The sequence below is a fragment of the Ammospiza caudacuta genome, chromosome 24, assembly GCF_027887145.1.
Source record: "Ammospiza caudacuta isolate bAmmCau1 chromosome 24, bAmmCau1.pri, whole genome shotgun sequence".
In the NCBI taxonomy this organism is placed as follows: Eukaryota; Metazoa; Chordata; class Aves; order Passeriformes; family Passerellidae; genus Ammospiza; species Ammospiza caudacuta.
Window position 1 is genome coordinate 4,283,203 of NC_080616.1, and position 26,430 is coordinate 4,309,632.

A 26,430-nucleotide genomic window follows, 5' to 3' on the forward strand; every position below is an offset into this window, starting at 1 on the left:
TCCACCAACGCTCCTACAACTGCATTCCTGCCCTGGCCAGAAGGAAATTCTCCCTGTGCTGGGTCTGACCTGAGCAGGGTCACAGAGGCCAAAGCATTTGGGAACATTTCTCCAACCAAAGGCCGGGGACAGATGTCCTGTGGGATGTGTTGTGGCTTTTTCTCTCCCCACAATGCCCTTTGTGCAGCCCCACAGAATTCATTAAATATTTGTGTGGGGGGGCGGGGGGGGGGGGATGTGAATTTATTCACAAAAATTATGTGGTCAAGCAAAGCAAGATCATTTTTGCTGTTGCCAAGAGATCGCAGTATCAATCACTGTGAGTTATGTGCACTCTTGTCTGTCCAGGGCCACCAACACTAAAGGAATTTGGGGGAAAGAAGATCTCAGACCCTTGATGTAAACTCATCCCAACCCCAAATCCTGGGTACTGCTGGTAGTTCTGGTCACTGGTTACAAGGATAAAACAAGAAAAGGTGCAGGATGATGAAAGTCTGGAACATTTTCTGTATTTAGAGAAACTACAGAGATTATGATTTCTAAGTCTGGAGAAGAGATGGCTGAGCAGGGGTGTGAGGGAGATATTTATAGTCACAGTTGTCCTTAAGATGTAGAGAGGAAATGGCTGTTGTCAAAAACCAAGGAGCAGGAAATAAAACTGGCAGGTGGCAAAGTGGAGGCAAACAAAACAAGGTGTTCCTCCCTCTGGGCATAAGGAGCTCTGGAATTCCTCCCCATGGATATGAGCTCTGGAATTCCTCCCCATGGATATGTCACAGGGCTCAGGGAGCACTCAGGCACACTGAGAGCAAAGCTGCTGCCTGTGGCTCCATCAGTCTGTGCTTCCAGAACCATCTCTGGGTGGGAGAGCAGCCCAAGGATTTGCTCCCCACATTTCCCCCACTCCCCAGGGGCTGCAGGAAGCACAATTCCTGACCTGCTGCTCTAATTCCTTCTCCTTGGTGCTTCAGCTGTCAAATACTCCACCTACCCCACCCCAAAGAGGTGACTGTGTAGTATTTGCTGTGGGTTGCCAGTTCATTGGTGAAAGAATGGCAAAAGGTGAAATAGCATCCCTCATTTTGGTGTTTGCTCAAGGATTTGGTGTAGGCCAGTGTTCATGGATGTTACCTCTATAGAAAGACATCAGTGATGAGATTTACAGTGATTTTCTCTCTCTGAGACAGTGGAGAAGGGCCTGTGAATCCTGGGGCATCTTGTGAAATTCACTGAAATGGGGAAATACCATTTTATCTCATCTCAATGTGGCCTTCATATGGAGCTGGCATCTTATTTGAAAATTTTTGCTGAACTCAGTAAAAATTCTAACAGCTTCCTCTAAAAATATTATGCACAAATAAATCTCAAGGAAAAAGCAGCAGGGCAATGCCTCATTAATTACACTGACAATAACCTTTCACTCTGAGAACTGCATCACCCTGAGAAATGCAGCAGAGAATGGCAATGCCAGCAGAGAATCCTGGGTGCCAAGAACCTGAGTGCATTGGCAGAGAGCTGGGGAGTCACCAAGGACATCCAGAGCTTGCTCCAGCAGCCCAGAGTCAGAACAGCTTCTGGGAGAGACACTGAGATCACAGCAGGGCTGAACAGCAGGAGAAAATCAGCAAAGTGCTGCTCAGTCCTTGGAGCCTGCACACAGCTGGAAGTTGCCCAGTGCAAGGAGAAATCAGGCCCTGAACACACACCAAGGAGGCTCTGCCATAATGTCTAAATTCAAGCTGCAGCAGGTAGTTTGAAATAACATTTGATGGCTCTTCTGCCATCCTTTGAGCTGCCCCAGGCCAGTAGTGACTGAATGAAACACCTCTAACTTTTCCTTATCCTGGAGGCAGCTTTTATCACCTTTCTCCTTTATTCCCCCAGGCTCCTGCATTTCCAGCAATGCTTTGAGATTTTATGGCACAGTGCTTGACACCACCAGGTGACCCAAATCAGGATGTAGCAGTCACACATTGTCGCTGGCATGGGTTTTATCACATAAAATTCCAGGATGGTTTGGGTGAGAAGGGAATTCATCCCATCCCACCCTCTGCCATAGCAGGGACACCTTCCACTGTCCCAGGTTGGTCCAAGCCCCATCCAGCCTGGCCTTGGACACTGCCAGGGATTCAGGGGCAGCCACAGCTGCTCTGGGCACCTGTGCCAGGGCCTGACACCCTCACAGGGAAGGATTTGTCCCCAGTATCCATCTAACCCTGCCCTCTCTCAGTGTAAAGCCATTCCTCCTTGTCCTCTCTCATGGACGTGACTTCCACATTTCACAGTGGCATTTCCTGGAGGAAACTGAGAGTTGGTGACAATGCACCAAGGGAAATGGTGACAATGCACTAAGGGAGACGGTGACAATGCACCAAGGGAGGTGGTGACAGTGCACCAAGAGAGTTGGTGACAATGCACCAAGGAAGGTGGTGACAATGCACCAAGAGAGGTGGTGACAATGCACCAAGGGAGAAGGTGACAATGCACTAAGGGAGAAGGTGACAGTGCACTAAGGGAGATGGTGACAGTGCACCAGGGGAGAAGGTGACAATGCACCAAGGGAGGTGGTGACAGTGCACCCAGGGAGATGGTGACAATGCACCAAGGGAGAAGGTGACAGTGCACCAAGAGAGTTGGTGACAATGCACCAAGGAAGGTGGTGACAATGCACCAAGAGAGGTGGTGACAATGCACCAAGGGAGAAGGTGACAATGCACCAAGGGAGAAGGTGACAGTGCACTAAGGGAGATGGTGACAGTGCACCAAGGGAGATGGTGACAATGCACCAAGGGAGGTGGTGACAGTGCACCCAGGGAGATGGTGACAATGCACTAAGGGAGAAGGTGACAATGCACCAAGGGAGAAGGTGACAGTGCACCAAGGGAGAAGGTGACAATGCACCAAGGGAGAAGGTGACAATGCACCAAGGGAGGTGGTGACAGTGCACCCAGGGAGATGGTGACAGTGCACCCAGGGAGATGGTGACAGTGCACCAAGGGAGATGGTGACAATGCACCAAGGGAGGTGGTGACAGTGCACCAAGGGAGAAGGTGACAGTGCACCAAGGGAGAAGGTGACAATGCACCAAGGGAGGTGGTGACAATGCACCAAGGGAGAAGGTGACAATGCACCAAGGGAGAAGGTGACAATGCACTAAGGGAGACGGTGACAGTGCACCAAGGTAGGAGCTCCCTGGCCTGGACTTCCATCCAAACCCTGACACAATTTCCCTTCCGTGTGAGAGAAATCAAACCTGCAGTGATCAGACCACTTGAGGTAGTTCAAGGCTTCTTTAATTCAGTTTTCTAAAACTGAGCATCAACACAGATCATAAACTGGTTCCAAAAAGTCTTTCTCTCATTTATCTTCCTGGCTCCAAAATCCAATTTCCTGTCCCCATGGGGTCCATAACAATGTGCCAATAAAAGTTCAGATTCTGCTCCTGTTGACTTGCTAGGAATCAAAATCCTAACTGGGGTTCAAGCACAAAAGACAGACAGAAAATAACCAGAAAGTAAAACCAGTTCTTTGATTTTTTTTTTTTTGGGCCTTGGTTGACGTATTATTGACAAAATCACAGAATAATGGAGTCATTAAGGTTGGGAAAGACCTCCAGGGTCAGCAGGTCCAACCTTTGACAAACACCACGATGCCCACTAAACCATAATGACCATTTATGTTATGCAAACATGAAGCTCTTCCAAGAATAAAATCAAAGGAATGAATTAAATGAATGACTAATGGATAAAATGAATCTGGTTTGGAACTCAGGGCTGGTCATTTCTTTTGATCTGCCATATTTGTGAGAAATGTTGCTGCCTTAGAGAGGATGCAGTGAAAATTGCCTTCATTAACTTCGTAACAGCCCAGGAAATTTATAAAATTACACAGATTCTGACAGTTCTGACCTCCAATGAGTAAATTAGGGTAATACAGCCGGGAAGCAGATTATGTGTTTTATAATTTTCTATTTGCCAAGTATGGCTTTGCAAGGTGAAAAACTACTATTTTGATTTTTCCAGTTTTTAATCACTTTTATTTCCTCTGTTGTAGAAGTAGAAAGGTGATTTTTTTGTTGGTCTGGTTCACTGCTTCACTTTGGCTGTTTTATTTTGTTCCTGACACAACCATATGTGATCCAGGCTCTTTTTTTTTAAAAAAAAAAAGAGTTCTTCAGGAATTTTTGTGATGGGGATTTGCCAGGCACCTCATTGCTACGTAATACTTTGATTATGATACATTTAAGAGTTTTGGCTCACAGAATATATGTTTTTCTATTTTGAAACATAGCTTTGCCAGGCACCTCATTGCTACGTAATATTTTGATTATGATACATTTAAGAGCTCTGGCTCACAGAATATACGTTTTTCTATTTTGAAATATAGCTTTTCTTCTTTTTTCTTTGACGACTTTCTGTGCTGGATGAGTCAGGTATGAGAAAAGACCTGTGCTTGTTCACAAAGAGCTTTGCCCTGTGGTGGATGACACAGTCTGCATTTTCCCAGTGCATCATTTCCTGCCCATTATTCCATGATCCTTTTGGGACATTCTGTGTCCCAGCACCAGGCCAGCCAGGGGTTTGGGGTGGGTGCATTCCCACAGCCATACAATCTGTTTATGTGAATTATTGAGATTTTGCTCATCTTGCTCTGAGAATCTTCTGTTTGCTCCTGCCAGAGACATCAAGCCTTTCACCTGGTCATTGTCTTGTACTGAGAGGACATTGAAGGGCTCTCTCTGAAAAGGAATAAGTTGATTACTCTTGTTTCTGCTCAGTATAAGCAATTTTCTCCATTTCCCTCAGCAAAACTGAAGGAAATCAGTAACTGATCACAGTATCTGCATTTCTTACCTGGGAGGAAAAATTACATGAAGTGTGTCAAGAGAAACAAATCAGCACAGAACAAGCCACCGAAGCGAGGTGTGGGTTTATTTTCCACATCAAAAATCTTTTCCATCCCTTCCCTCATTATTGGGGAGCAACCTGGTCCAGGGGAAAGTGTCCCTGTCTGTGGCAGGGGTGGAATGGGATGAGCTTTGAGGTCCCTTCCAGCCCAAACCATCCTGGAATTCCATGATTGGTGCTATCCGTGCTCTGAACATTCAACATCCACGTTCCTGTTCTGCCTGGATCCAAACACTCCCTGCCCAGTCCCTCCTGCCAAACCTTCCTCTCATCATTTTCTCAGGCACAGGCTGTAAAGAGGAGAGTGCAAGGGGTCACTGCTCAGCCTCACATTCCAGGACACTTTATCTATGCCAAAAGTGTGAGTTTCTGGTTTTGGCAAAGCCTCCAGAATCCAAAGCATCAGAGGGAGTTTGATCCATGAGCTCTGCCTGGGTGCACGTTCCTGGTGCTGGGCAGGGCTGTTCTAGAGACCATTTCTTTTTTCTGTGTGTTCTGAGAGAGAAAAGTGTGTGGCCCTTTCCTTCTAATTCCTTCCCTTCTCTTTGAAAGCAAAGAAATTAGAAAACCATTTAATGACCTGCAGAATTTCTCCCCTTTGTTCAGGATTTCAAATTTAAAAAAAAATTCGAGTAATTTGAATTCAGTCTTCAGCACTTGCTTGTGCCATCACTTGAAAGCCAAAGGAAATGCTTTCTGTGAAAATAACACCTCTCCTGTGCCACAGGAAAACTGATGTGAGGTTTAAAGTTTAGATTTAAAGTTCATCTCTCTCCCTTTGAATTTGCAAAAGCTCATTTCCAAGTGACATGTATTTAAACTCTGGCATTGTGCACAGAAATAAAATACACACCTAATCAGCAAAACTCCCCTCTGGTTTTCATTTTAAGCAGGGAAAAAATGATCTTGTGAGGCTTAGACCTTGATTATTGCTTTGAACCTAATACTAATGCAAAGGAACCCCAGAGAAAAGTTGAAAGATGCAAAATTCAGTCACAATAGGCTTCTTGAAAAAGATGGTTCAGTTAGAAATCTGCTAGACATATGTTATTTTAAAAAATTGAATAAAAAGCCAATTTTTTTGCGTTAGACAATGTAAAATTTTCATGTATTCATCATCTGAGGAAAATTGTAGCAAAAATAGACAAATACCAAAGAAAAATTTATTCCTATTGCCACAATTATGTCAATAATCTGTGGAGTCCCACTTTTCAACAGCATTTAATATTTTCATACTACAAATCACATCTGGCTACAAATGTCATCTTCTGTCTCTTCCTACTCCATCCTTATCCATATTTTCTTCCTTCCAGTTCTTTTTTGTAACCACAATGATTCTTCCTGACAACTGATTCACCACACAAAAGCATTAACAAATAACACTGTAATACATACAAGGTGCACAGCAAATACCCAGACAAGGAAAATACTTGGTTACATATGGGGTGAAGTGTTATAATGACAGCTAATTTCAAATCTATCAGGTTATTTGTACTAATTGATATTGGCACAACCCACATGGAAATTCAGATTTGGGAGTTTTCTGAATGTGTTTTGTGGAGCTACAGAAGGTGTGAAGCCTGTGGCACCTGTGTTCATGTCCTGCTGCACAAGAGTGATGGATTTTTAAGTGAAATCCAAACCAGAATTATGATTATGTGGGGAAAAAGATAATGGAATTTATTACAGAATCGTTAAGGTTGGAAAAGACCTCCAAGATCATCAAGCCCAACCTTTGCTTGAACACCACCACACCCATGAAATCATTCTGCAGCCCCTGTTGTGACCAATGCCCCACAACAAAGGCCAAACCCACACCCCAGGGCTGGGGGGTCCCAGCAGGACCTTCCCAGGACATCCCAGAAACTGAATGAGTGTTGAGGAAGATGAGACAGGAAAGCCTTATAAATATGATTGTCTGGCAAAAGATTTTGAGAATATGGAAACTATAAGGGAGACTGAAATGAAAGCAAGCTTTGAGATCCCTCAGTTACTGAACAACTGGAAAACAATGGTGTGGCCAGCTGAAGGTGATCCCCTTTTGATGGAACAACACCCTCTGCTTGCAGACAGGCCCAAGGGTCAGAGCAGACCCTGCAGCTTGGCAGAAGGGGCCCAAAGAGGAGATTTTAGGGTTTAAAATGTAACACAGTGTGGTAATGTAATGATTCTTATAGGCTGTATGGAAATGCTATAGGATTTGTATCTTGTACTGGATTGGTTAGTGAGAATCAGAATATTCAGTACAGAAGAAGATTTATGGTATGGTAACGGGAACCTCGCTCTCTCTCTCATCCTCTCTGCCCCTCCCTTCTCTCAGCCCTGCTCCAGCTGTGGCTGGCAGCTCCCAGCAGGGCCCTGCACCCAGGCCCTTTGCAATAACCCACAAGTTCCCAGCCCTGGCTGCAGAGATCTCTCATCTCCACCCATCCCAACCGTGCTGCCCCCATTGCTCCTACAAAGGAGCCCTCCAGAAGTTCTGGATTCAGCATTCCCAGATTCCTTGTGAAACCCAAACACTGGCTTGGACAGAAAGGTTCAAAGGTTTAGGTGGGATATAGGGAAGGAATTCTGTCCTGTGAGGGTGGGGAGGGGCTGGAATGGTTTCCCAGAGCAGCTGGGGCTGTCCCTGGATCCCTGGCAGTGCCCAAGGCCAGGCTGGATGGAGCTTGGACAAACCTGGGACAGTGGGAGGTGTCACGGTTGGAGCTGAATGAGCTTTAAGGTCCCTTCCAACCAAACATTCCAGGATTCCATATTGATTCTTTCAAATGCTGGGTCTCACCTGAGGTCCTGCCACCTGCTCTGCACACCCAGCCAGGTGAGGAGATGTCCCATCCAGCTGCAGGGTTTGCAGCCAGATGTTGGTGCTGTGACTGCAGCCCTGCCATCACTGCTGACTCAAGGCTGTTTCACCCTGTGTGCTGCTGCCCTGGGTCACAGGAGGACTGTGGCTTGAAAACTGTGACATCAAATTCAGCTGTTAATTGTGCTTGGAATTTCTGATATTACAATTGGATGGGATAGCTACACATGACAAATATCAAATATTCATCAAGGCAAGCAGCTGATAAAATTGTGCAACCATGTGCATGCAGGGAAAATGATTCATTTACAGATGTGCTGCTGATTTTTCATCACTGCACACAACCTGGGCCACATCAGGAGCCAGACAAATGTTTAAACTCCACCGTTATTTTCCACCAGACAAACTCTTGTAACAAGTCTGACATTTCAGCTCCTCTTTGAAGCAATTTCTGCTGGATGTAAGAAACAAAACCCATAGAAATATCCTTTTGGGATTAATTCTCTAAACATAATGACTAAAGAGCCTACTGGCTTTGCTCTAAAATACTGCAGTTTTTAGTGCTAGTACTAATAGCTGCAAGAAGTTGGCATTATTTATCTTTCTAAAACCATCCAAAAAGTTGTTTTAACTCCTGGAGGCTGCAAATTTTCTGTCTCAGAGACAAGGCAGCACTGCAGCATCATTCAGAAGGAAGAAAGGTGAGAGGGCAAATGTCTTGTTCCAGTCTGTTAATCTGTACATTGCACTGTAAGCCTAGGAAATGGAAATAAAAAGGAGCCCTGGTGAAAATCTTCACATTATTGCACAGAACAGGTTTTCAGGAAGCAATTAACTGTCTGACTGGGAATATCCCTCCTTTTTATTTGATGTCAAACTCATGGGTGGTATTTTGAAACATTTGATTGAGCTCAGTCAATTAGCCTTGATTATGGTTTGGCTTTTCCCTCAGAATAGGCTGATCCATAGGGAATGCCACTCATACCAGCAGTGAGGCAGAGCAGGATGACTCAGCTGATTAATCAGCTTTCTTTTCTCCTATTAAGAAGCAAGACTTTGGCTTCCCCAGCTGCTGCAGTGATCACTATCGAGCTCGTGTTGTAACTCCCACAGCTTTGCTCACCCCTGACTCACATTCTGGGACAAGGAAAAGTCACCTGCACCCCTGACTGTTGGAGTCCTGGAGGAAAAAATCCAAAAACCAGCACCTGACCTGTCAGAGAATCATGGAATTACAGATCCCACCCTGGTCTGAGCTGGAAGGGACCTTCAAACTCATCTCATGCCATGCCACGGGCAGGGCACTTTTCACTGCACCAGGCTGCTCCAAGCCCTCCCACACCTCTGGGACCGAGGGACACACACAGCAAAGCTGCACCCAGGGATTCCTGTTCACCATAAACTCCTTGTTTGCAGGAGAAATGTTCCCATTCCTGTTGCTTTCTGATTGAGATTTGTCCCTAATTTGGAATCCACCACGTTTATGGGTTCTGACAATTCCTTCCAGACAAGCAGGTACTGAATCCTCACCTATATTTTGCCAAGTAAATCTAATAACTTTCTTAGAAACAGAGCACAGAACTTGCAGATGAGCGATTTTTTCCAATCCAAAAATCAGACTAATTTATTAAATAAGTTAATGGAAGAAAAAAACAAAGGCTACTTGTAAAAATCTTAAGTAAACGCAGAGCTTTTTTCTCTTTCTTTAATAGGTAAATGGCACAAAACACAGCCAGGGTACAGTCACAGTGTGTAATCATAGTCATGAAATGCCTACAATGTAAATGGACTTAATGACAAAATTAAACAAATCTCAATTAAAGGCACAATGATTCCAGACAGGCAAAACCCATCACTCTCCCAGCTTCCCACTAAGTAGATCTCCAAGCATGGAAAGGTTGCCAGCTATGGGGAACAGTTTAGAAAGTTAATGACAGTACAAATGGGATTGACTGGAGACTGTAATCCTGGCTCTGTAAGCATTGCCAGAGGCCTGACATGAAGGAACAAGTACTATTTCAGGCAGGCTGCAAAGCCAAGGCGAAGATTAACATCTGTCAGAATCAGCTACAGATGAGATTCTTATTGATCCTTGAATGTCACAGGAATTTAGAAGGGCTCAAAGGAACTTTAAAGAGAATAATCAAGTATCTGTGGGTTTGGTTTGTAAACCTGAAGCACCTTTCCCAGATTTCAGCTATTTTTTTTTTCACACAGCTGTGTGTGATGTAGCTCAGTGCTACAAGGCAGAAGAGCAATTTCTTCCAACTTAGTCAGTGTCAAGCTTAGTCTTGCAGGAAAAGCAGTGGCAGGGAGCAGTTCTGGTGCTGTTACCAACCTCCAAGACAGCTTTTTGTGTTTGGACTGTGTTGCTGTGGATTTTGTTTCTGCCTCATCCGTATCTATCCCTACTAACAAGATTAGGGCTTTGCTCACATTCTTCTAATTAAAATGCTGTAATTCTGAGAAGAGATTCCACGTCTTCTTTTAGCAGGGTAATCAGTACATCTGTGAGTTCAAGTTGCTATTTTTTAACATCAAAGCTTGCACAAAGATAGCTCTCCTCCGTGCAGGCCATGACTTTTTATCCACACTGGTTTGAATAACAGGCTCCATTTTGTACTGGGATCAACATCAACATCACCTCCTCCAAGGGAAGGCTGGGAGAGCTGGGAATGCTCAGCCTGGAAAAGAGAAACTTCCAGAGAGACCTGAGAGCCCCTTCAGAGCCTAAAGGGGCTCTGGGAGAGACTCTGGACAGCCTGGAGTGCCAGGACAAGGGGAATGCTGCCCATTGCCAGAGGGCAGGGATGGATGGGATATTGGGCAGGAATTGTTCCCTGTGAGGGTGGGCAGGCCCTGGCACAGGTGCCCAGAGCAGCTGAGGCTGCCCCTGGATCCCTGGCAGTGCCCAAGGCCAGGCTGGACAGGGCTGGGAGAACCCTGGGGTGGTGGAAGGTGCCCCTGCCAACCAAAGGCTCCCAACATCTTGTCCTGTCAGGAGCACACATATGTGGATTTTTCTGCAGCATTTTTTCCTTGTTAAACTGAAGAAGCATGATCTGAGTGAAGCATGTCCAGGGAAGGGAACGGAGATGGGGAAGGAGCTGCAACACCAGGAGGGGCTGAGAGAGCTGGGCAGGGGCTCAGCCTGGAGCAAAGGAGGCTCAGGGGGAATTTCTGGCTCTGCACAACTCCTGACAGGAGGGGACAGCCTGGAGTTTGGGTTCTGCTCCCAGAGAACAGGGACAGGAGGAGAGGGAACAGCCTCAGGCTGGGCCAGGGGGAGATTGGATATTAGTGAAAATTTCTTCACTGAAGCCATTGCCACTGGTGACCAGAGTGGAATACCTGGAAATGTTCAAAAACCATGTAGATGTGGTGCTTGGAGGTGTGGTTTAGTGGTGGACATGACAGTGCTGTGTTAATGATCTTAAAGGCTTTTCCCAGCCTTTATGAACCTGTAAACTTCAAGCTGTATCTCACTTACCAGGAGCAGCAGTGACATTTTATTAACAAAGCTTTTTGTTCTTAGCTTCTCCTTGCTATATCAAAGTACCACTGACAGCTTTCAGAAGCCTCTCCTGCCCTCACTCCTTCCCCCTGTTTTCTCTAAGGTTGTGACACAGCACTTAGAGACAGTTTTGTTTAATCAGCTTCTGCAAGATTGTTTTAGTGAATGTAGGTTGAGGAAACCCATTACAGCAGTTTAGTTTCCCAGTCCAAGAGCTCCCACATTAAATCCACTGATTGTTCTCACTGTGAAAATGGGGGAAAAAAAGTTCATATCTAATATAATAAAAGGTAGCAAGGAAAATAATATGTTGGTAGACATATAATGGTAGACATAATCTTCTAATCCTGGCTTACTTTTATAGGAATTCCCTAATTTCCAAGTCCACATAACAGGGAAGTCTGTGAGCCCCACAGAAAGATGAAGGATGAGCAGTTCAAAGATGTCCAGTGCTATCAGTGATAGCATTGTGTTGCAATTCAGGGATTCAGAGCTGTTCAGACTCCGAGCAGGGCCAAAGAGAGTTCTAGAAAATGTGACAGAAACACTCAAGGGCATGATTTAAAGGAAAAAGAGGCATCTTTCCCATTATCATTTGTACTGAAGCAAAAATGCTTTCAACCACCAGATGATGCCAGAAAATGTAAAGACCCTTCAAATCCTCCTCACACAAGTGTTGCCAAACACAGATTTATAAGAGCTGCTGAGACTGCCTGGTCAGTCCAACTCCCTGTTTCCTGTTCTTAAGCAAAGGTTGCTGAACTTCATTTAAACTTCTTTGCTCTCTGTTCTGTGCTTGAAGGATTCCCACAGCACAGGACAGGATCTGATCTTTCCCTTACAGACACTCTTTTGTTGAGCTGTCCTTTTGCACAGAGGGTCTGTGTGGCCAGGAGAGCTGAATAAATGTTCAAAGACATTTATTCCAGACACAGCTGCAAGCTCCCATTCACTTCTCTGTGTGTTACACCCTTCAAGCTTTGTGTGAGGTGAGGATATTCCAGAGCTGTCAGGCTCTAAGAGGTTCAAGATCCACACAAACAAACCCCTTCCCACATTGAAATGTCACCTTAAATTTCATTTCACCTTAAATGGCTGAGCAGGGAATAAAAACCTCCTATCTTAAAACATCCACAGCAGCTGCCTCCCCTCAGACTCTGACATAATACAAAGATGGAAAACTCCTAAACTCCTACTCCCCACTGCTGGCTGGGTCTGTGCCCAGCAGCCCACAAGGTCCAGCTGAAATATGAAATATGGCCCCAGTTCAAACTGTCTCTGCTCCCTGGGAGCATGAGCAGATTTGTTGTGCAGCAGCTGCCTGACACACTCAGGATGCTGAGAGTGCTGAAGTTTGGGCTGTGCTCCTCTGGCCTCAGGTTTGGTGCTGGGGTGGCAGCTGAAGGAGAGCTGAGATTCTCAGAGCATAGGAATGAAGTAACACCTAAATCAATCTCTGTGTTAGCTCAGTGCAAGGAAACACTACTGGGATTAGTTTTTCTGAATATATATTTCGTTGCTAATGCACAGAATCCATCACATTTTGTTACCACCCTTCTTTAGAGCTGTCTGGCATTGTGAGTTAATGCAGCAATGAGTTCAAACAATCCCACAGCAAGGAGTAAATACCTTCCACAGCAGATGAAAGCCAAGATGCTGAAGAGCTCCCAGGTGTGCTGCAGACAGGACTGTGTGGGGCAGCAGCTCTGAGGCAGCTGGGCTCAATGTGTGACAGGAGAAGGCAGGAGCCCTGCAGATAAAGAGTCAGAGCACGTGGAGCAGCACTCGGAGCTGGAGAGGAAACAAAACAGAGGATGTCAACACATAGGCATGACCCAGGGCAGGAGTGAGAGAGCCAGGGATGAGATTTTTAGGGGTGGCTGTCCCACTCTCCTGCTGCTTTTTAATCCATCCACTCCATAAGGAAAGGTGCAGAAAAGGGGTTTGGTAAAGAGAGAAGGAGCTGGTACTCACATGCATCACAAACACTGGCAAAGCCAATCTTGTTTTTCTACCACTTGAAGCATGCAGACACTAAAATACAATGAACAAATAAGGACAATAAGGCAAATAAAAGCATGGGAAGAAATAGGATCAGTTTCCCAAACATCCTGAACTCTTGTGCTTTGCAGTGGTTTGCTCTGCTGCCAAGTAATCAAGATGATCTCCCAGGCTGAGCTCAGAAAAACACACAGGGGGAAAATGTAGGTATGGAGCGTTTTGGATGGTGTCAACACACTTGCACAGAAAGCAGGCTTTAATCCTCAGCAAGTGCTGAGTACAGACATATAAAATATGAAAGCCCAGGGGTAAAAATTCCAGCAGCAGCACAGTTTACAAAGCAGCTCTGTCCCTTGATGAAAATGAAGCAGCACTGTTGTCTGGAGGGCAGGAGCTGCAAGGTGAAACCTCCTTTGCTGTTTCCTTCTTCTGATGGTGCTCAGATGAGCCCTGGCATTAGGAGGAATATCTGAAAGGTCTAAGCAATTGTAAAAACCTCATGTTTTTCTTGGTAAACGACCCTAGATGAGAGGAGACTCCTATTTCTCCTGCAAGAACTACTTGTGCTTGCAGAGAACATTACAAGATGACACTGCAATCTGATAACTCAGTGTTTCTGTGGTTGACTTTGTTTTATTTGGTGATGTTTCCAGATTTTTTGTGGAAATCTCTACCCTGTTTCTTAGGAGGTTTTTACCCTCTCATTTCAAAACTACACCACATCTAAGAGGTTCCTGCTGTGCAGGGAAAGAAAAACCCTTTTTTCCACCTCTTTGGTAACTAAATTTTTAAGCCACCAGCAAGGAGCAAAAAAACTTCAAAGCTGAAAGTTTTTCTTGCACCCAACTAAAGCATTTGCTTAGTTTACATTTAACACTAAGACTGTTACTTAATATATTTTTAATGTTAAAATGGATTACTGCATCACTATTTATTTATATCTGCTCAGTTTAAAACCCACTGTATTTCACACCTCTGTAGTGGAGTGCTTAGGAATTTTTAAAAAAATTGTTTTGAACTCAATTTCAAATGGGAAAGGCAGGTGGAGTACAAGGGTTTGAGCATTGCAACATCTTTACAATCTGGAGAAAAAACTCAGGCTTTGAAATGAGCACACAGACAAATATCTGCTCAAATCTTGGAGGTCACCTCATGTACAGCAGGGCACAAAGTTTATGTTCAGCTGTCCAGAAAATATGGAAATATACTTCTCAAATGTGCAGGATATGACAAAGAATACAGAAATCAAACAGCTAATGAGCAACAGCCCAATGATTGAGGTTTTTTGAGCACATAATTCACCTTAGGGTATGTTAGTTTAAGGAAAAATATTAACATTTTTCTATAGTTCAAAGTATTATGCCTGTGCCTTGAGAGTTATAATAAGAAAGGCACAGAATGATTGTGACTGCTCTGGGGTCAATACCTATTTCCAGCTGCAATAAAAATAAGGAATTTTTATTTCTAAAGGTGTCATTTTTAGGGGTTTTGTCATGATTTTCCTATTGTAATGTAAAGTAAATCATAAATGAAGGAATTCAATCCCTAAAGAAGGCAATTGATTTCTGTAGGTCTCATGAAAGTAAAATAGATTTTAAAATGGGAAAGAATATCCTAGAAATTAAAAAAAAAAAAACAACAAAAGGAAGGTGGGCAGTGGAGAAGAGGAACATTGCTACTGCTTGGCAGGAATCCTGTGTTATTCTTTGGGTTCTTCACATGCTACACAAGTAAATTCTACTGACCATAACTGAGTGGGGAGGATCATTTTATTAAGTGTTTGTAAAACCACTCGACATTTCTGGATGGAAAAATCCTACACAAGCAAAGCAATATTCCATTCCAGTGTTGATGTTTCTTCCCTATCTCAGCACTCTGAGCGAACACAAGAGCACCTCCATGTCATAAGATTTAATTTTGTAGATTTTTGTCTATATCTTTAAGGGGTTTTTTAATGGAAAAAAATCCAGGCCATCAGTTTGAATTGCTGCAGCTACAGAAGTTTTTATCAGGTGCAGCCAGGCCCTCAGTTGAGCAGAACAGAGATTTTAAAATTCTCTCAACTCTACCCTTTGCTGCATCCTTCTGTACTCTGACTTGCCAAGCACAGACACCCTTCAGCTTCCCTTTGGAGCTTCTCAGAATTCCTGCCCTATTAAAATATCATTGAGTCATTGAAAATAGTTATAAACACACTGGAAGATTTGTAGAAGATAAAATTCCTTTTGGATGTAAATAATTAATAGAACGGGAAAGTCTGAAAAGTCACGGCCATAATTTATGGCAGCTCCTTGTCCTTACATAATGTTCCTTTCCAAATTCATGATCCAGAGAAACTCTGAAGATGATGGAGTCTACCTTTGGGAATGTGATCATGATATCCCAGCTCATTTTTGTTTTCTACCTCATTTTTGGAGGCACTGCATTGATGCCTTACTCTACAACACAGGCAGTTGCTAAAATCCCTGTGTTCAAGTTTGTTAATGCAGTTGTAGAAAAGTGAAAAAGGAGAATATAAATGAAAATTATGGGCCTGAATAAAAATGAAATGCTAGCACTGCTGCTGGGATTCTGCTGGTTCTTATTAATCAGGGTTTGGAAAAGAATCAGGATTTATATTCCCTTCTGAATAGCTGGAATAAGATCACTAGTTGGAAAGGTTTACTGGCCCTAAAGATATTGTATTTTTCTGCCTTAACTACTCTTGGCTGTAAGAGGGGATGTAACATCACAGTCTGACTGCCCTCATACTTTCTGTTCCCAGCTGAATTCCAGTTTGATTTTAGTCGTGTTGTGAAGTCTGAAATTCCAGTTCTTTCATTCCTGGTAATTTTGTATTGGAAACCTCGGGGCCAAATATAGCAAGCCAACTATTCCCAAATCTAAATCCATTTGGGAAGGGTGTAGAGGGGAGAAGGGCAGGCCATGCTCCAGCCCCAGGAAGGTCTTTGGAGTCACTGTTTTAAGCAGCAGGAGGGAACGAGTCCTGCTGTGTTTGGACAGGGATTGTAGGGAGCAGCAATCCCATCCTGGCTGCAGCTGGGTAGGATGGAGGCATCCAACTTTATATGGATGGATTTATCCCATTTATCCTGCAGTAGTTTTCCTGTCAGTTAGTGCCTGAGATCTTTAGTCACTCCTTGGTGCCTATGAATTAGGATATATGAAACCCTGGAGTCCTATAAAAATATATATATCCAGCTCCAGGGCGATATGGAAAGTTCCAAAGCAATCATCACATGCCAATCATTGATTTTAGGATTTGCTTTCTGGATAATAACATAGGGATGATATACAACCCTGGTATGCTCCTATAACTTACTCCTAGCCAGGATTTTTATTTCTAGCTCATTTAATTTACCAGCTCTATGCCATTGAGGTTATTGACTTCAGGAGAATCAGATTCACATGCTCCTCCGAGAGCTGTTTTCTGCCATTTATTTTCAGTTTGTCACTAGTTTTAAGTGATGTGTTTCCCTTCACTTTACTTAAAGAGATTTTTATCTTGACAGAGAGAATTTCTTTATCTTTTATTTAACAACTGCCACTTTGGTTTTGTTATCTGCAGCAGGATAAAGCTTTGTGCTCTGTCAGGGTGGCTCAGTGCATGTTTAACACTCACCAACAGCCAATATGTCACAGCAAGGGCTGCATCCTGTCACAAGCCCTTGCTGGTATGGCCACCCTGACCTAGGATCATGGGGTTTTTCCCAAAGGAATCACATTTTACATGACTGTTGATGCCTCTGAATTCCCATGAGCAAGCTCTACAGGCCAGAGTATCATGATGTCAAACACTGTAAAACAAACTTGAGAAGTAAAACAAATAATTATATTCTTAGAAGTTTGGATTTTGTTTTACCACTCAGGAGTTTTAAAATAAGGTTTCTAAAGGTGAGCTGTGCCTATCCCATGTCACCAGAGCTGTCACCTCCTGTCAGGAGCCTCCAGCTGTGGCTCCAGCTGGATCTCTCCCAGCAGATGGCCTCACTCAGCACCAGATGCTCTGAGGGAATGGGGTGTCAATGAAGGTGATGGAAAGACACTTTTCATCTCTTTGGACTTCTCTACGGAGACACCAGCAGGTGAAATATTGATGGACTGGTTCAGGATGAAAGAAGGGATGAAATTAGGACCTTGCAAATAAGCCACTTCCATTACTTATACCACAATAAATATAGAATAAACATTAAGAAGTGTTGGATTTGGTGCATCCCCACCCTACAGAATCACAGCATGGTTTGGGCTGGAAGGGACCTCAAGGATGATTTGACTGCACCCGCTGCCACGGGCAGGAATATTGGGAATATTCCACTATCCCAGGCTGCTCCAAGCCTGTCCAGCCTGGCCTTGAGCACCTCCAGGGATGGGTTGAGACTCATGGAGCAATTTCCCCTTGAGCACCCCAAATTCCCAGAGGCTCAGTGGGCTGTGAACCAGCCCTGTTATTACCTTTGCCTGGGCCTGGGCTGAGTCAGAGCTCTGGAGGCAGGTGCTGGGTGCACATCCTGATGACGAGGAGGATCACGGTGACATGATGATGCTCCCTGCTGCAGGGCAGAATTTTTCTCAGTCTACTGCTCTCCCTAGAAATCCTCAAAGGAACATTTCAGTGCTGGAGGCATTTGGAAAAAAGAAAAAAAAAAAAAAAAAGGAAGTGTATGAGACACAGGTAGCTTCCAGCTGGCTCTCCAGCAGTCATAAACCTCTTATTTACAGGCTGAGTCACGGCAGATATAATGGAGGAATGAAATGTTGGGTCCATTAGAGATTCCCATTTTCTTGCTCATCAGCTAAGATCAAGGCAAAGCTGTGCCTCTGACACTGCTCTTAGTCATAATGGCTTCAGGATTCCCTTCAAGGCCGCACAGGGCTCAGAAATCTTTTCCTTGAGTTGCTACTGCTAAATTTTAATTCATATAACTTATATACTGGTGGAAATGTTTCCATGAGAGATGTGCCAGAGGCAGCTTCTCTTTACCAGCAACTTCAGCAGCAGCAGCTGCCTCCCTCATTTCTCTCTCACTACCAGAAGCAATGAGAGAAAATTAATTCACTACTTGTTGCTTATTTTGGTGACCTCCACGATCCCACTTGCTGCACTGACAGCCAAGCAGCTCTGTTTATTTTTTACACATCCCTAAAATATGCCAGCAACTTCAAGAACGACAGAAAACAACATTCCAAATTGTATAATGCCTCAGATTACAACATTCTATGCTTATGTTTATTGACTGTGTTTATTTTTATTTAGAAAATAATTTACTTGCTGTGCTTGACTGAGACAAATAAGCATTAATTTATCTTTTCTCAGTGTAGGAGCTGCTTTAATGGCATCTGGTCAAGTGCAGTGAAAAGGCTGCACTGACTGCTGTTCTCATTGGAAGCAATTAATTTAGTAAATTTATTAAATTCTCATTCCTAATAACTCTCCAGGCAACATTCCCTGTTTGTCCATTTTTCCTCAGATTCTGTGGGTAACTTTAACAAAAGGGGAATTCCCTAAACATATTTTGTTTGGCACTTTTTGCACGTAGAGATCCTGCAAGCAAAGAGCTTTTCAAGACACGGAACCATTTGCTTTTTGATGTGATCCATTTCTCCACTCTCCGGAATTATGGAATCCCGGAATGTTTTGGGGTGGAAGGAACCTTATAGCTCACCCAGTTTCATCCCTGCCGTGGCAGGGGCACCTTCCCCTGTCCCTGGGTGCTCCAAACCCTGTCCAACCTGGCCTGGAACATTTCCAGGGATCCAGGGGCAGCCACAGCTGCTCTGGGCACCCTGTGCCCAAACCAGTCTGGGACTCTTTAATTCTACTCTGCATGTGCTGAGACTAAAAAAAAAAAAGACTGAAGTGAGTTTTTCTTACCCACAGGTCTGTCATCCTGTGTACAGGTACATCCTGAAGAAAGACTCACTTCACTAGGATATTTTATGAATGTCTGGGAGTGGTAGAACAGAGGAATAGTCTATGGATGCTGAATAACACTGCATCATTTACTGGATTCCACCACAGCCAGGAATCCGGGAAAAAGACAGTAAAAGAACTTTTAAAAAAAAGTCCTGCTGAAAATAAATGCTTTTGTGGTTAAAAACCAGCCAGTTGGAACCGAAACAGTGTTTTCTTAGGGTGGCAGAACAGTTGGAAAAGTTGTTGGAATATTTTTGGCAGTGGCCAGCACATTATAGCTCTATCATTACTGGTACTCAACTCTCCAGAGTTCACTGAAAGGGTTATTACTTCACTTGTACATTCCTGCAAAAACACAGCACACTCCATCTGTAGCACGAACCTCTGGATTCTGGAACTCTGTGTGACCTTTCTGACACACTGATAGGAGTGGAAGCAGCTCAGCTCCAAAGCCTGCAACACCAGGGGCAGCCAGAGCCACAGCCCCAAGCAAGGCAGGGTGCCCAAACCACCGTGCACGTACCAGGGTGACTGCTGTGCCCTGCTCTGATGGAAACAGCCTGGGAGGGTTTCAGCTGCAGGTTTAAACATCAAGGAACTTGTACCTGGGTGCTGTAAGAGCCAAACCCAGTGGCTGCCTTTGCTGGCAGCCAGTGCTCCCACTGACAGACTGTGCAGGTGGAAAGTGAGTCCAATTCATATTTTTGCATTAGCAGCTTGTTCTCCTTAGCAAATGCACTTCAGTCTGATGCAGCAGGATTTTTGCAGTGCAGGAGTGCCTTATCCAACCCCTATTTACCTTATACAACCTCTACTTCCCTTATGAAATGGAGCAGATAAGCTATTGAATAAAAAGATTAATAAAATACTATTTCTATCCCTTTCAGTGGCATGATTTTACAACCAGAAAATGTGTTTTGCTGAGAAGGTGTCAGTGTGCTGGATTTAATTGGTGAAGAAAAGAATGGTTTTCCTTTAGCTGGGGTCTGTATGATCATTGCCAATGTAGTGATTTACACTGGAGTCATTGCTGCCCTTACAGCAGCAACACAGCGAACACCTAAATATTTGCTTTTATGTGCCTGTGAGTTTTGTATCTTCAATTCTTCTCAAATATCAGCCATAATCAGATAATTGTCTGGCAATCTGTGATTCTCCTCCTGAATTTAACTGTAACCAGATTTGCTTCCCAGAGTAGATGTTGGGGCTGTGAGCCCTGCTTTGTGCCTGGCTGCTGTGCAGTGCCACCAGATATTGCTGCCCCTGCAAGGTGTCTGAGAGGAGTGGGAAGCAGTGGATCAATAACCATAATCTAGGAAAGGTGCTGAGTAAAGGCAGCCCTGTCTTAGAAATGTTCTGCTCTGCAAAGTCTGGAACCGCTTTGGACAAGCGGAACAAGTTTCCCTCGATGCTGTGACAGGGAAAAGGCACAGCTCAGAAAGCCAGGGGGGCTTGTCCCTGTGCCCCTGCTGCCATGGGGGATGGCACTGAGAACTCTGATTTGTGGCTGATTACTGACACAAACCCTTCTGCCCTAGTGACTCACAGCACACACAGCTGGCAGGAGCAGCAGGGCCCCATGGCAAGGAGCAGCCCAGCCCGGCTCAGCTCTGGATGAAATAAGGACCTTGCTGGGGGAGCAGTTCTTCGTGCAGTGCACTCACAGGTAAGCCACACTCACTGCCCCGGCAGCCTGGAGCCACCCATGGGCCAGGGTAACTGGCCCAGCACAGAAATGAGCTCAGCACAGTGGTGTAATTTTGGCATCACAATGCCTGTGATAACCTTTGTGTTGTCATCTTATTGCAAAGCTCTCATATCTTCTCAGTGATTTCTCATGGTCAGCTCCTCGCAGCACTGACTCCTCCTTCACAGCACAACCAACAAACTCCAACTCTCTCCTCAAACAGCTAACCCACTCTTTTGTAGCACTCATCTTCTTACTGGACACAGCTGTGGCCTGTTAAGGGCAGGCCTGTTCCTAATCTCTGGTGATTAGTACAGCTGCAGCTCCCCAGGTGTGAGATTACCTTCTGCACTGTCTTTATTTTCTTACATTCTATCCCTCCACACCTTTGTGCCCAGGGTTCCCATCTCACACCCACGGACCCCCAGCACTGGAACCGGCAGCTGCACATCCCCTGCAAGTCCAGGTGGCTGCACGAGGTATCCCCTGTGAGCATCTCCAGAAAGCACCGTCAGAGGCTCTAATAATTAATCATGGGACAAAGTTTGGTGAGAGAATCATAGAATCCCGAAATGGTTTGGGTTGGAAGGGACCTTAAAGTTCATTCTGTTCCAACCCCCTGCCATGGGCAGGGACACCCCAAACTCCCCAAAACAGCCTGTAAAATACCTCTGTATGCCAGCAAAAGAGTTCACAACCCTCACAGCCCAAGGCACACCTATTCTTTAATGTTAACTTCTCTTGCCTGGGTTGTCATCAAGTTGAGTTTGCTTTTTTAATGTGTCACTTTGTATTCTCCACTAACTCACTAATTGATAAAAAACATTCCATTTTGAATCCTGAGAAGTTATTATGTATCCCAGATACATTCTGTCTGTGTTTGGGCCACTCTCCACAGAATGATTTAGCACAAGGAGAGGAAATACAAGGCAATTAAAGAAAAAAGGCAGGCAAGGTCTTTCTGCTTTTGTGTTAATGGCCTTAAATAAAAAATCTCAGCACAGGCAACACAAAAACCCAGAGAAGGGAGGTAAATGTAGCTGCATTTTAGAGCAGCAAATCTTGTATAGCACAAAACCAGAACCAGCTCTTTGCTGACATTGCGGCATCTCTTTCCTATAGAAGGAAATAATAAAAAAGGGCTTTGTGCATAAACACAATACACTGAGGCTGCTATTGGCATGGCGAAATTGTGCGTGGATTTTATTCTGCAAACCTTTTCCATTAACATTTCTGTCGGGAAAGCTGACTCTTGAGAGATGTAATGAACCATCTGACTTCAGTTTGGTTGTGGAACAAGGGGTTACTCTCTGGAGGGTGCACAGCCAAGCTCTGAGCTACACCCAGCTCTGTTTCCTTATACAGAGGATGACGAGTGCTCCAGCACGAGCAGCACGTGGGAAAGCAGCAACCCTCAGCCTTGCTTTAAACAAATTAAAGTGCCTTTGGAACAGTGAGGATTTGCTCTGTGACAAACATTTGACTCTCCTCGTCATCATTTTGTCCCCAATGCCTCCAGCCCAGCAGTTGCACAGACAAGTGCTCACACAAAGGCTTTTGGTCTTTCTCTTCCTTCCTCCCCTCCAGGGCTCTGCTTCTCCTCCCTCCTCAGTCACTGCTTCACTTGGTGTCTCCTGCTGGTCCCCTGAATGTTTGCTCAGCCCTGCACAAACCTTGCTGTTTATGTCATTTCAGCTCCTGTCTGAGATAAGACACACCAGATCCTGTGGGACATCTTAGGGTTGTTCTGCATTTTCCACAGGATTATGCTCTGGCAGAGCACCCTGCTCGAGTCCTTTAGTGCTGCTTGGGATTCTAATCTGACAAAGCTCCACAGAGGGGGGGAACTGCAACCATAATTGACCCACACCCAGCAAAAACACAGAGAAATTCTGGGAAATCACAGTGGAACTGCAGAGCCTGATTCCTCTGGTACAAAACCCTGTTTGTCCAGTGGCTTTGGGGCTCCCTGCCTGCTGGCCAGCCACGGCACAGCTCGGGGCCAGCTGAGACATGTCAGGAAAACAAGGCAAAGAGACGGGGAGGAGCCTCACTTGGGCTTTTCTGTTTATACCCTGTCTCTGCTTATTAAGTCTTTACAGAGGAAATACAATGTCTGCCCTTCACTGCAATTCCAGAGCATTTTTGAATGTCTCTCATTCCCAACATGTGGCTGAATTAGTCAGCACATGGTAGTTGCCCAATGAGGTATTGCTGCTGCTGCTCTTCCTGCATGAAATGGGTCTTAGCAAAGCTTTAGACATTTGGCTTGCATTTTTCCACACCCAAACAGATGTGCCTGTCCTCTGGATTGAAGGAGGACCAGCACTGGCACTGTATTTGCTCTGCAGGGACTTTTGGGGTTCTTGCTCATGGCATTCTGAAAATAAACAGGTGATTCCCTATCCAGAATTCCCAGTACTTAGGCCACAGTGGCTGTAGCTGTGCTGTATCAAAGCAGAGGTAGTTTGGCATCCACAGTGCTCCCATATGTGCCCTTGAATGTGGAAAAATCCCATCTGCCCTTGTGACACAGATACCTGAACTCTTCAAGGAAGGAGCCTGGGCTTTATCTGCCCTAACTCAGTGATGTGGTGTGTCCTGAAAGGGCAGCTGGGAGAGCTGGCAGCTGCTGGAGGCTGCCTGGCCACATGGCAGGTGAGTGTGGCTGCTGAGGGTGTGATAATGGCACCAGGTATGGGCATGGTGGCCCTCACCATAGCCCCAAGGACACCTCTGCAGACAAATTTAGGGAATGGACAGCTGTTCTAGCCAAGGGACTGCTTCTGCTTTCACTCCTGTGCAGCCAAGAGACCAGCCCTGGCCAAAAAGGTTGCTGCAAAACTCACTAGAGATCTGACTCCTGGGAACATGCTGTCACCATATGGTCTCCACATTAATAACACCAAACAAGTGCTTCATAAACAGTGCTCTAACGACAAATACCAGAGGAATTAATAATAATCTAGCTATTATTTTCTAATGTTCTCGCTTTATTAAGAACACTGATGCTGTCTGAATGAGCTCTTCCGGAAGAACAACATCTGGCACTCACATGAATACCTGATGAAATCCGTATGATCCCGGGTATCTGATAAATTTATGGCCAGAACAGCAGCAGTTTGTGCCCTCCTGCCTCACAGTAACAGTGTCCTTCTCTCTCATTACAGGTTAGAATGTAATGTCCATGTGCTGTTCTACACTCTGACTGCAGTAACAGTGTCTTTCTGTCTCATTCTAGGTCAGAATGTAATGCCCATGATGTTCTACACTCTACAGTAACAGTGCCTTTCTCTCCTGTTCTAGGTCAGAATGTAATTCCTGTGCTGTTCTACACTCTGACTGCAATAACAGTGCCCTTCTCTCTTGTTCTAGGTTAGACTGTAATACCCATGATGTTCTGCACTCTGACTGCAGTAACAGTGCCCTTCTCTCTTGTTCTAGGTTAGACTGTAATACCCATTATGTTCTACACTCTGACTGCAGTAACAGTGTCCTTCTCTCTTGTTCTAGGTTATAATATAATGCCCATGCTGTTCTATGCTCTCACTGCAGTAACAGTGCCTTTATCTCTCGTTCTAGGTCATAATATAATGCCCATGCTGTTCTACACCCTGCAGTAACAGTGCCCTTCTCTTTTGTCCTAGGTTAGAATGTAACGCCCATGCTCTTCTGACTGCAGTAACAGTGCCTTTCTGTCTCGTTCTAGGTCAGAACGTAATGCCCATGCTGTTCTACACTCTGACTGTAGCTTTTTTGATCGGCACACAGGCAGCTCCCAAGTCAGAGGACAATGCCCCACTGGAGTTTCCTGCAGAACATTCCCTGCTCAGCACCCGGAGCGACCGACACCGCATTGCCCAGGAGGCTCCGCAGACGTCCCACGGCCACACCGCCTGGAGCCTCGGCAGGAGAGAAGCCCTAAACATCACCGTGGACCCCAAAATCTTTCGGAAGCGGCGTTTCCGCTCTCCCCGGGTGCTGTTCAGCACGGAGCCCCCGCCGCTGGCCGGGCAGGGCCGGAATTTGGGATTTCTCAGCGGCGCGGGGGCTCCCAACAGGACTGCCAGGAGCAGGAGGAGCACGCACCCCGTGCTGCACCGCGGGGAGTTCTCGGTGTGCGACAGCGTCAGCATGTGGGTCGGGGACAAAACCACGGCCACCGACATCAAGGGCAAGGAGGTGACGGTGCTGGGCGAGGTCAACATCAACAACAACATCTTTAAGCAGTATTTTTTCGAGACCAAGTGCAGGGACCCCAAGCCGGTGTCGGGCGGGTGCCGCGGCATCGACGCCAAGCACTGGAACTCGTACTGCACCACCACCCACACCTTCGTCAAGGCCCTGACCATGGAGGGCAAGCAGGCGGCCTGGAGGTTCATCCGCATCGACACCGCCTGCGTCTGCGTGCTCAGCAGGAAGGCAGCCAGGCCCTGAGCCCATGCCCTCCGACCCCCCTACCTCAGCCTGTAAATTATTTTAAGTTATAAAGGACTGCATGGTATATTTATAGTTTATACAGTACAGAAAGAACCTCATTATTTATTAAACTCTTTTGGAAACCTTTGGTGTTTTGTAAGTTATTTACCGGCAGAGCTCTTTAAAGTGAGTGTTTGTTTTAGTGTCATTCACCTCTACAGCTCTGGGGTGTTGAACGAGCTTTCAGCAAAAAGAAAACATTTTCCACGCAGTTTTCACACGTATTGCTCTCTTCTACAAGAAAATTTCCCTGCCAGTTTATTGTAGGTTTATTTTCAATTGAAATTTTTTTGTCCAAATACCAAGAGACCGAAACAGAACTTTCAAAACTTGCTTCCAGTATTACTAATTATCCATAAAGGTATTAATCATATCTAATTAATCATCTTAGTGAAGTCCTGGTAGAAAAACTAATTCTTCATTGTTGCCAGATCAATTTATAAGTAAGAATTTATAAATTCTTTATAAGTAAGAATATTACTGCATATTTTCAAATTGCCCTCTGTTACTTTCATTGCAAAAATAATCCATTCTGAATTACTTTGGAACATTTGTTTACACAAGAATAGAATCTCAAAATATGTATTTTTGTGTCAAAATGGTATTTTACAGCTCATTACTTCAGAACTATATCGGAATATGAGATTTCAAATGTCAATATACTTATATAAATTTAAAAAGTTCAAGTGCCTTATAATCCAAATTTGATCATTTTCTTAAGCCAGCGTTCCGGTAATGGGACCTGCCATAAGAGCAAGTCTTTTCATGCATGACAGACTAAAATCCAAAAATAAATAATAAAAAAATCACTGAGGCTGTGTTTTAGCAAGGACCCAAAATAACCCTGTGCTCAAGATTTCTGCATGGCGGGGACATCGACCTCCAGAAATACCTGGCAGAGCCCCAGGCCTGAGCTGGGTGTTTCACTGCACTCTCCAAAAGCTGCAGATCCTCTCCTTGTTTCCCTTGGAAGAGCAGCTGTTCTCCATTGCAGAAACTGTTTCAAAACAAATACCATCAAGGTTTTTCAGCGTGGTCCCTTCCAAATCCTAGAGGGCACAGCCACCCTCGGCTCCCCTCCTGCACGGTTCTTGCTTTAATGCAAAAAGCAGAGCTGACCTT

General features: G+C 44.9%; 1 protein-coding gene across 2 annotated transcripts in view; it reads left to right on the plus strand.

Annotated features, from left to right (window-relative positions):
• The window catches only part of NGF (nerve growth factor), a 29,533-nt gene extending 4,179 nt beyond the window's left edge, over positions 1–25,354 (plus strand). The window contains exons 2-3 of one of the 2 annotated variants that reach the window (XM_058819543.1): positions 20,681–20,808; positions 24,539–25,354. In XM_058819543.1, coding sequence (XP_058675526.1) covers positions 24,550–25,266 — 717 coding nt within the window. In that variant the 5' untranslated portion in view covers positions 20,681–20,808; positions 24,539–24,549 and the 3' untranslated portion in view covers positions 25,267–25,354. Of the gene's footprint in view, positions 1–20,308; positions 20,809–24,538 lie in introns of those variants that run through there. The other variant, XM_058819544.1, reaches the window with a different exon arrangement.
• Positions 25,355–26,430: the final 1,076 nt, after the last annotated feature.